The sequence below is a fragment of the Colossoma macropomum genome, unplaced genomic scaffold (assembly GCF_904425465.1).
Source record: "Colossoma macropomum unplaced genomic scaffold, Colossoma_macropomum, whole genome shotgun sequence".
Lineage (NCBI taxonomy): Eukaryota > Metazoa > Chordata > Actinopteri > Characiformes > Serrasalmidae > Colossoma > Colossoma macropomum.
Genome location: NW_023494806.1, coordinates 22,083,203 through 22,094,130, shown reverse-complemented (window position 1 = coordinate 22,094,130; position 10,928 = coordinate 22,083,203). Strand labels below are relative to the sequence as shown.

The 10,928-nt window shown below is 42.5% G+C and overlaps 1 protein-coding gene across 1 annotated transcript; it reads left to right on the top strand.

The window, feature by feature from the left end:
* The first annotated feature begins 3,195 nt into the window (after positions 1 to 3,195).
* On the top strand, positions 3,196 to 5,859 carry gas1a (growth arrest-specific 1a). The gene has a single exon (XM_036599003.1). The coding sequence runs from the start codon at positions 3,856 to 3,858 to the stop codon at positions 4,627 to 4,629; it is 774 nt and encodes a 257-aa protein (XP_036454896.1). The 5' UTR covers positions 3,196 to 3,855; the 3' UTR covers positions 4,630 to 5,859.
* The last annotated feature ends 5,069 nt before the right edge of the window (positions 5,860 to 10,928 follow it).

The following is a 10,928-nucleotide window of genomic DNA, read 5'->3' as shown; positions in this document are numbered from 1 at the left end:
CAAAATTGTCGATGATGTTTCTAACCTGACGATTGTATACAAGTAGCTACAACAGAATAATCCAGCACAAGGGATGCAAATTTTCTGTTGACCAATAACCAACCATCATGATCAGTGATTAATTGCAACCAAGAAGCCTAAAATCAAGAATATGACCCCATAGAATATAGAAACTTCCAGATCTAAATGCTGACCTCCTGTGCTATGTTCAAAGCCATTGCAGAATACTTGATCAATACACACTTATGAGTGCAACCAACTGAGTGTTTAAGAGCCGAAATCTATCAAACATAAGAACCCAGTTTTGTTTAAAACTAGTGGCTGACAACCATAATGTGTTATGATAATATGAGCAAAAAATAGACTGGAATATACAATGATTTGCTACTGTGAAATCTAAAGTTACCACTTATTACTAGCTTGAAATGCGCTAGGATGAGCTAAAATAAGCTAGAAGTTAAAATGAACATAAGTGCCACCCCATTAACTCTCGAAAGTTGACGCTGTCGACCACGTCCTTCTCTATAATTTTGCACACCCATGTGTGTTTTACTCACACTGCCATGCATCTCACTTTCTCTTGGAGAACATGGACAAAATAGTTGTGTGTTTGCACTTGTGGATGTTTGTTTTTGATACGGTATGTCATTGATATGCTATCGTACCATGGAAATGTGGCTGCGAACACCATGATTTTTAGCTGCACACTTAATTTTTTACTAGGCCTATTTTGTGGAACTTTAAAGATAAACCCACCTATTCAAGTAGGAACTGGTGCTTAGAACAAATAAAATAAAATTAAATGAACATTTTTAATCAATAGCATTAGTTGAACAATGGTTTGTTTGTTGACCAGTTTATCAGGTAATCATTTATATGCCTAAACTATATGACTCTAAACTATGATATTAGTTTGAATAGGACTTTTGCCAATGTTCTGTAAAGCTTACCCAATCCCTTATTAGTTGCTTTGAAAGAACACATTTGTGGATGGTAGATGAACAGGTCAATTTAACAAATAACTGATGTGTCAAATTGTCCAATCCTAGCAATTTACCACAAGAAACTTTGGAGAAGTGGATGATTAGCAAACATCATTGCAGTAAAAACATAGTATCATAAACAAATCAAGCTAACAATGCCTCCCAGCAGAGATTTTTCTCATCATCAGCAGGGAGAACTTAAATTTGCAGTGACTTCACTGTGTTTGTCCCTTAATTGCATTATTGAAGCATGAACACACTTTTAATGGCACCATCAAAAAGTAATGATATGCAGCGCTCCGCTGTCAAGTACATCTGGTGCGTATAAATTCAGCCTGCCAAAGAAAATAGTTTGGTTGGTTCAAGTTTTTTTTTCACTCTCTTGTTTTCGTCCTCCTTTAAGTCCATGTAAAGTCGTTAACAGGTCGCTCATTAAGGAGATGCATTTAATATAATTAAAATGAGTGAGTTTAATGCCAAACATTCTTAGAAAACTGGGAATGAAGCCGTTTGAAGGGGTGTAACCCTGAGCTAGTCACAGAAGAAACCACAAAAATGAGCCAAGCTGGAGTTTGGTGGAACCCAGGTGCTGGCTTTAACCTATCTGGCCTCGGCGTGAGAAAATGACAGCAGCTGGCTTCATTTTCGATTAGCATAGCTTCAGGGTTCACCGTTTGACTGACTTACAGAGGATAGTGTTCCCTTCATCCATCATGAAGGAGTGGCGTGATCTGGAGAAGCCTCCGCCACTCTCTGATCTGACCGTCCGTAACTGACATTGAGTGCATTGTTTTGGGTGGGAAGCTCGGTGCACACTGGCCTAAAGGTACATTCCTGACTCTAGAGCACTGTTTGAAACACAAACCCCCTTTGTGCCTAGTGGACCCAATGAATCCGCTAACCTGAGCATCCACAGCCGACACAGCACAGCCTCTTTTTTTTCTTCCATGTTCAAGTGTGAACTTGCACAATATCATTTTACACAAGTGTAGGCCTACCTTCATTTTCCCTTTAAATGCACGGCCACAGTTCATATCGAGATACAGAGATAGCTGTCTTACGAGCTGCGTCCGATTGTCCTTTTTTCCATTATAGTCATCCAGACTGGTGGACTGTGCCAAGAAGGATCATTTTCAAACGTGTAATCCCCCTCCCCCCCTCCCTGCTTAACTTACAGATCAGGCCAAAATGATGTCAGCCCAGAATGCATTTTCCAGTTGCTGAGTATGAAATGGGAGATTTTGTATCTGAAAACTGAAAGACATGAATGTGAACTGCTTCCCAAGCAAAAGCCGCAGACATTACTAAGATCTCTTGAAAGAAATGCATTAAGTCTGCAGCATCAATTCTAAAGAAATTTACTGAGTCAGAATTGTTCACAGTGCTGGTGACAGGAACCAGACTTCTGAAGTGTTTAATGCTTCTAAATCTCCCACGCAGAAAGCTATTACATGAAATGGCTATGAATCCACTGCCTGATGCTTTGTGTTACAATAGTTTTCAAATAAGGTTTTGGCCTAAAATATATATATTTTTAAAATCCTTTCATGGTTTAGAGGTCTTGTACTAAACAGTCCCCAAAGAAAACTTTTTATCTCAGCTTTACCACTATTACATCATTATCAACATTATATATAAAAACTCAGAAGATATGTGTAGATTCTCTGGTTGTTTTTGGATAGTCAATAAAATGGACATATTTTCCTTGTAGACATGATGAGCCCTGGTTCCTATCACCACTACTGTAAAGAAATCTGTGTTGGTATGTTTCTCTAGAATTAAGCCTTTGTTTACATCTCAGAAGGCAGAAATGTTGAAAAATCAGTAGAATTCCTCATTAAAGAAAACGAGTTACAGTATACCAACAGTTTATCAGTGAATAGTGTTAATGTGACTGTGCCTAGTTGAAAAAGCCAGTTTTAACTAAAAACAGTACCTCAGTTTGCTGAATCACCGCCATAATTACCACTGATATGATGATTTCTCTCAGATTTAGACCTAAACACATATTCACGAGGTCACGATGATTTATAAACTGTATACATGTTTGTGACCGCACCGCCACACGTCTCTGCCCTCATGTAGCTCCTTCTACGCTCAACGACAACAAACTTTTCGGAGAGCCGTTTTCAGCCCCTCCCCCATCGCCCCGCCCACACATGACGCCTAGATTTACGATGCTGAGCGGCCGGACCAATAGGAGGCCCCCAAACTTCCGCACGACTCGAATGGATAAAGCGGAGCGAGCGGAGGAGACCGAGCTGCAGTGAGTGAATGACGGCGAGAAACTTTACCGTGTTTTTGTCCCCGTGTTTACAAAACGGTGGGTGATAAAGTCACTCGGGTGAACTACTTTGACCCATTTTGACATTTTTTTAGACTCCGCGGGTCGAAACTGCTTAAGGAAAGCGAGAACTCGGAGGCTCCGTGTTCGCTACACAGACGAGAGAGACAGAGCACAAAATAACAGACGACGAGAGACAAGACGAGTGGATAAGAGAGGACAGAAGGGGAGAAGAGGAGTAAAAAGAGGAGAGGAAAAGAGAAGCGGAGAGAGAAGAAGACAACTTCGCACTTTTCCTTCCCTGAGGAGGAGTTTCCTCAAGTTACGGCCGCGGTGTGGAGCTCCGGACTGAGGTAGCCTAGCTTGCTGGTAACGGCTGAAAACCGCTGCTTTGTAGCGACTTTTTACTCAAAAAAAGCTCCAGGACTTGCTTGAGAGCTCTCTTCACGAGCGAGGACGGAGTAACCCCCCCACATTTCTTCTCGACCTTCCCCTCCTCCTCCTCTCTTTTCCGGCGCCATGGTATGAGGAGCCCCGCGATGGCCGCGTGAGAGGAAGCGGCGCGAGCCCCCTCGAGAGAGAGCCGCGATGGCGCGCGGCCCCGTCGCCGCCGCCTGCGTGCTCGTGTGCCTGGGCGCGTGCGCGGTGGCGGTGGTGGAGTGCGCGGCGCGTCGCCTCGTCTGCTGGGAGGCGATCCTGAACTGCCAGGCGGAGCCCGAGTGCCACTACGCGTACGGCCAGTACATGCACGCGTGTGAGCCCGTGCTGAGCGGGCGCCGCACGACATGCCCGAGCCACTGCATCGCGTCGCTCGTGCAGCTGAACCTGACGCGCGGCGGGCCCGCGCTCGAGGAGTGCAGCTGCGCCTCGGACCCCGTGTGCCGCGAGGCCAAGCGCGCCATCGAGCCGTGCATGCCGCGCACGAGCAGCCTCGGCTGCACGGAGGCGCGGCGGCAGTGCGAGCGCGACCTCCACTGCCGCTCCGCCATGGCCAACTACCTGCTCCACTGCAGCAAGCTCTTCAGTGGCACCGTGTGCACGAGCGCGTGCCGCGATGTGATCGCGGACATGCGGCGCCTGCCCAAGGCTCAGCTGCTGGACACGTGCGTCTGCGATGGTACCGAGCGGACCATATGCGAGTACGTCAAGCTCAAAATGAGGAACCTGTGCTTCGGCGAGCCGCCCGTGGACGAGGATGACGACGAGGGTTCTGGGGTTACGGATGACTACGATGACGAGGACGACTACTACCCGGGGGAGCGGGTAGGAAGAGACAGGTCAGGCGCCTCGGCCTGGTGGGCGTCCGTAATGCTTGTGGTGCTGGCGGAGTCCGTCTTGGTGCTGGTGCGGCTTTTAAGCTAAAGCTTGAACTGTTCTGTGGGAACGGTCAGATTCCCTGTGAACTGCAGTGGGGCCAGTGAAAATGACTGGTCAGAGTGATCACTGAAAAGGACTGGTCAGTGGAAGTAACTGGTCAGACACCCCACAAGCTACAGTGGAATCAGGGAAAGTGACTGCTGAGTCTGGTGAGTGAAAACAGCAGGTCAAACTGGTCTGTAAAAGGGACTGGTCAGATGGGTGAATGAAAATGGCCAGTCAGTGTCAGTAAGGCAGTCAGGGAAAGTGACTGGTCAGTGAAAATGGCTGGTCAGACTTCTCACAAGCTACAGCGGAGGCAGTGAAAGCAACTGGTCAGTTAAAACGCCCAGTCAGTGAACATTTGAGGTGCTCTGTGACTCCGGACCCGATTTTACGTCTGTTGTTTGTCTCCAAAGAGAACACGTCCACCTTTGCATGACACTTTGCTTGAGTTTTGTTCACGTCCTGAGGTTGGTCACATTGCACCTTCTCTATGCAAGTGTACCATTCAGTGACCCTTCAGCCCCAGCACATTTTTCCATATTTATTCTTCACAGCTGAACTCTTACCTGTGAGTAACTGTTGGTTTAAAATAAAATGCTAGATCGAGCTCATTCTAACACTACTGCCTTAAAAAAGAACAGAAAAACAACATTGCCCATATTGCAAGTGCTCTTCTCACATTGTCAAACAGGACACAACCAAGTTGCCTTTAAAAAAGAGAAAGACAAGTTTTTATTTTGTTACTTAGAGATGTAACTGTGCAAGGGTTTAATCAGAAAGCTGTGCACTGCCAATATGAAACTAGATATGTACAACTATTTTTCTATCTAAAGATGCCTTTGACCTTGTGTGAATGAATGAATAACATCTTTAAAATATGGCTTGAATGAATTTAAAGTAGGCTAGAACTGAGTTCTGAAGCACTCAATTGTGAAAGTACTGAATATAAGCATTTTCATGAAATAAGGCAATATTTTATACCATAAAATGTCTATGAAAACAAAGGGTGACGATTCCAGCTTTAAAGGGAGGTTATTAGATATTTTTTTGTTGTAATTGGTTTTCTTTTCTAAAATGCTGTACAGTGTAAATAGATTTGCAGAGAATCTTTTTATTGTGTTCTCAAAGATGAATTATTGACTGTGTAGAAATGTCTAAATCCACTGTATGACTGCCTCGGTGATGTACTTTTTATAGAAGGCATAAAAAATGAAAGTACAAAGACTTAAATGAGTATGTGTAATTTGTTTCTTCTATCTCAGAAAGATGGTCTGCTGTTGAGAAACGTTAGTAGGTTCCGGTTCTTCTGAACGCATGCGCTGCTTTTGAGGAACACTTTAAGGAGCTCGAAGCATCGATATCCTTGACTTTGCAAACAGAAGTGTTTGCAGAAGGCCTAAAGCCTGACTTTCGGATATCTTTAGAACGTAAGCACAAAAGCGAATGGCTTTTCCCTGGGGTTTCACCAGGCCGAGCCAGACAGGGGTTTGTTTACTTTTCAATCACTGTGTTTGCTTAACAGCCTCCGTCTACACGCCGTGGCTGCGAACAAAGCTAGCCTCCGCTAATCTGAAAGGGAGACAGTAGCGTCGACTGCACGACTCAGAAGATTAATTACCTTGTTACAAGTTGTATATTTAGTCATTCTTAAAACTGAGTGGTTCACTTTAGTAGACTTTTGGGGCCAAGGCTTACTGAGCTACACATTTCTGGCGAGGGACTTAGCAGTGTTGGTCAGTTGGAAAGCTAGCTTGACTGTTCACATGTGATTTCCCAAACTCTAACTTCTGTGTTGAGGGTTAATGGCAGCTAGACTATTAACCCCTTAAACTGCAGACTTAGTATTCAGTTATTCAGTGACTACTATGAAATCAGTGTGTAATTTATGCAGTTATAAGAGTGCGGAATTTAAATTTGGGGCCTCATACAGGATCTTAAAATTTAAAGGGTTAACTAGCATTGAAGGATAGATGTAATTTAGTTAGATGTTGTCCAAATCTGGCAGGAATAGGTCACTCCCAAATTGCTTTCAAAAACTATCATTGATAACTTATACTGTCTTATACCCCACTATATGAATCCATTTATTACATACTGCATATAGAAACATTTTAATGTAAAGAAACCTTAATTCCTAAGCTAAAGCATTTATAAACCAGGCCAGCGCATGGTCAGTGCATTTTAAATATGAGGATTTACTGAGTAACTTTATAAACTGCTGAAAGTTTATACTAAAACATATTGTGGGCTACTAATTGGTTGTTAATTGTTGGCGCACAGCGTAGCCAAAGTTTTAGTGATGTGAGTAAATACAGTAACCTGTATTTACTGGAGGAGTGTTTTGAGGTTTGTGGGTACATTTGTTTACTTTGTCACATGCAAATCGTTTCAAGGGATAGCTGCCCTCTCTCTCCCTCTCTCTCTCTCTCTCTGCTTCACCCTGTTAAACCCACCCGTCTCTCTCATTCTTCCCCTTCTCGTCACTGTGGGTCTTCAAAACGGAGCGATTGCAGCAAAATGTTTTATTAGAGAGGGGACAAGAGGCCTCGAGCGCCCTGAATGGAGGAGAAGTCGAGTGGCACTTTTGTCATGCTAATCTTAAGCACATAATGGCCCCGGCCGCACAATGGCCAGGCACTTCATTCCTCTAAGGCTCGCTGACACCTCTTCAGAGCCGAGCCGCGGGGTAGCATGTGGGAAAGATCCGCTGGCCCCTGGTCCACACACTCCATGTGGCCACCGCTGCCTAGCTGCCTATATGCCCTGTCCAGCAGCGGGGGCCATAATCGCAACCCCCGATTTTTTCTCTTTCAGCACTCAGTTTAGGCCCAGCATGCCACGTATGAAATAAATAGAGAGGGCCTTGAACAGGCGATAGGCCGGAACAACTGGAACCGAGCAGCTAAGCAAGAGTGATGAATACCAAGATGGATTTTTGCTCTAGTTCTAATATGGGGCTGACAGGGCTGAGAGTGGCAGAGAATGACAGATGGAAACGGGGTCCAAGGCAAAGCATTGCGGTGCTTCATCACAGAGTTTTTCCTTCAGCCTGAGCTTGGAGCTGCTGGATAATCTTAGTGGTCCATGGTCCATCCGTAGCACCCTTTAGAGTATGTTCTGTTGGATATGAAAGGGGAAAACTAATACTATATAATACTATATATATATATAGTAACACATAGTTTGCATACTGTTTAGCTTGGATAAGGACAAGAAAAAAAATGCAGACTGCAGAATAATTTTAAATGATAAAATGTAGACAATATTGCTAATATTTCTTATTTCTCATTTATTATTGTAAGTGTATTTTATTATTATTACTTATTTTAACTAATCAGGTGAAATGATCTCACTAAACTGGCTGACAATATAACTTCTTTCAGAAACTGTTTTTTCCACAAAATTTGCCTGTGCAACGAGACAATTTCATTTGCTTTAACTTAAAAGAAGTAAAAATATCTAGGAAATTGGTAAAACAATCTTATAATAATCTTACTATCCTTCCTTCAATATATTTAACTTGCCACAATATTCAAAATGTTGGAAAGAAAGGCCTATTTTAAAACTGTGTCTCTTAATTGAGAAATTCTATTTATCTCATGGTGTCAATTTTGGTAGTTTGTTGTTTTAAGCTCAATGCCTCTTATGAAAAGCAACAGGTAATATGTTAGGTTTCCACATAAGACTCTCTGCAAGTTAACAAACGCCCTCACCTCTCCAAACTATGATCAATGGACCAGTCTACTGTGGAGTGATAACCAGTTTACAAAAGGCATGTGTGTTTGTGTTTCAGGTCTCTGAGTGTCAAAGGTATCTTTCCCTCTAATCCATGCCTCACTGACTCCTGAGAAATAAATGCATGACACTACTTAACTCCCAAACTGTAGATAAGCAAAATCTGTCAGTGATTATTGTAATGGTGCTTTCGAAGGTAGTGAAATAAGACCAATTGTGCTAGCACTGCAAAAGCTGTGATTAAAATAATAACAAAACCACTGTAAAGTCCTCAAACGAACAAATACTTTATTTTCACTCCTCAGCCAAGAACTTTTACATGAAAGTTTGTGTGTCTTAACAAAGCGACGTCTGTCGCTTTAAGATAAATGTAGCCGCCGCTTAACCAGTTATAATGCTCCTTTATTATTCTTTTGGATAATGAACCAATTTGGTGGTTCGGGCCTCAAACTTGACTTTCCCTCGTGATGTTTTCAATTAACTTCTGGCACTTCTTGCAGTCACAGAACGGTTTTCCCCTGTTGAAAAAAGAGAAATGATGTAAAAACGATGGGGGGAACTTCACAGCAGGGACCTGGATTCTCATTACAGCAACAGAATATAACTGCTCCTTTGGCCAAAAAAACAGTCCTTTATTGATAAGCCACTTGGGGTGAACATCTTGAGCTTTTGTTGGAGTAATTACGCTCAGGTCAGATGCACTGATTCTCAGTGTCGGCCCCTTTGAGCCTCTTATGGGGGAAGTGATGAAGAAACAAGGAGACAGGCGGTATGATTGAGATTGGGGAATAAGCAGTGAAATGGAAAGCGCATTGGATAGGATTTAGGGTAATCCTTTAAAGTTAACACAGGGTATTTGATGGAAAGAAGGCTAGAAGGGGCCCCCTGTCAACTCTCTCTTAAGGAGTAGTCGTGTTCTAAATGATAAGTGTGGACTGGAGTCATTTCAATGTTTTTGGACGTATGAGCTTGTTAGAAAGGCCCTGTTTATGAGGCCGCTGTCATATTCCCCAGTAAAAGAAAGCATTAAAAGGGCAAATATAGATTTTTTTTTCTTCATCAGGCTTTTACTTCTCCCCTCTGAATACATATTCGTGGTCCAGGGTTTTGAAGTGCACCACTCCCTACGCCCTCAATGAAGGACACTCACAAAATTGTCAAAAAAACGGTCTTTTTTGGACTTTTCCTCGCTGTTCTTTTCACCAGCCTTTCGCTGCTTGAGAGCCAAAATTGGATTTTTTTTTCCCCCATCCGAGCTGCCACTTTGATTCCATCACGGAAGACCTCTGTTGAGTTCACGGCTCTTTGAAATGAGTAAAAGGACCTCAGCCCAGCCTCTCCAGAGGGGTCCGGCTTTTTTGCCTGCAAGAAAAAAAAATCACAGGATTAACTCGGTCACAAAGAGATCACTTACCTGAGAGCTGGCAAAGAGCAGCTCTAAGTTACGTTCCATATATAGTCGCACTGAGGAGCTTCTTCAGAGGTTTTTGCGCTTTGATTGTCGCAGTACCAAAGCAACAGTTCTGTATTTGTTAGCGTAGATGTAAACATGGACACACTTTGTTGAAAGTGGTGCATTCTTGCTCATTCCAGATGTGGACAGAGAATAATATTTTAAAATACCATTGCTATAGTTAGAGTGTAGTGTTGAAGATTTGCAGGTTAAGATTTAGTGTTGTATGTTGCCAAGAGAACAATTAAATTGTCTGGAAGGACTCTTAAAAATAAAGGTGCCAGAACGAGGTCCTTGGAAGGATGCTATCAAAGAACCACTGTCAATGGATGGCTTTTAAAAGATCTATTTTTAAAAAGGAATTTTCTACAAGTTAAAGCCTCCTTTTAATGTAAAGGTTCTCTACTGATTAAAGGGTTTTCATAGTACTGTACGTCTAAGCCGAGAACCGTTTAGGAACCCTTATTTTTTTGAGCATATTGAAAGTATGAAATTACATAAACAGGTTTGGTGGTGAATAGTTGAGAGTCATTTACAGTGGTTTGATGTGAAATGGTGCATTGTAGAGAAACTTACAGACAATGTGGTGGTGATAGGAACTGGGGCCTAAGATGTCTACAAGGCAAATATAGCCATTTTATTTACTATCCAAACTAACCAGTCAACCTACATGTGTCTTCTGAGTTTTTATGTGTAATGTTTATAGTTGCAAAATAGGGGTAAATCTAAAAATCTTCATGTACCCCTCCACCATGAACAGATTTAGTGTCTGTTGGACAAAAAACTTATCTTAAAACTATCATAAACCAATCAGGCAGCATATTCATTACGATTTCATGCAATCACTATCTGTGATGTAGGTTTTAGTGGCATTAAATTCTCCAGCTGTCTGGTTCCTATCATCACCACTCTGAACAATTCTGGCTCTTTATGTTTCTCTAAAATAGAGCTGTTAAAATCAAACCACTCTGAATGCATCCTAACCATTTAATTATCTATAAAATTTTTTAAATTGGTACAATTCCCCTTCACAAATTGTTTTTATTACATGCTCGTTGCATGTTTGATGTAACACCAAACAATGAACTTACCAAATCATTTTTGCATGTTT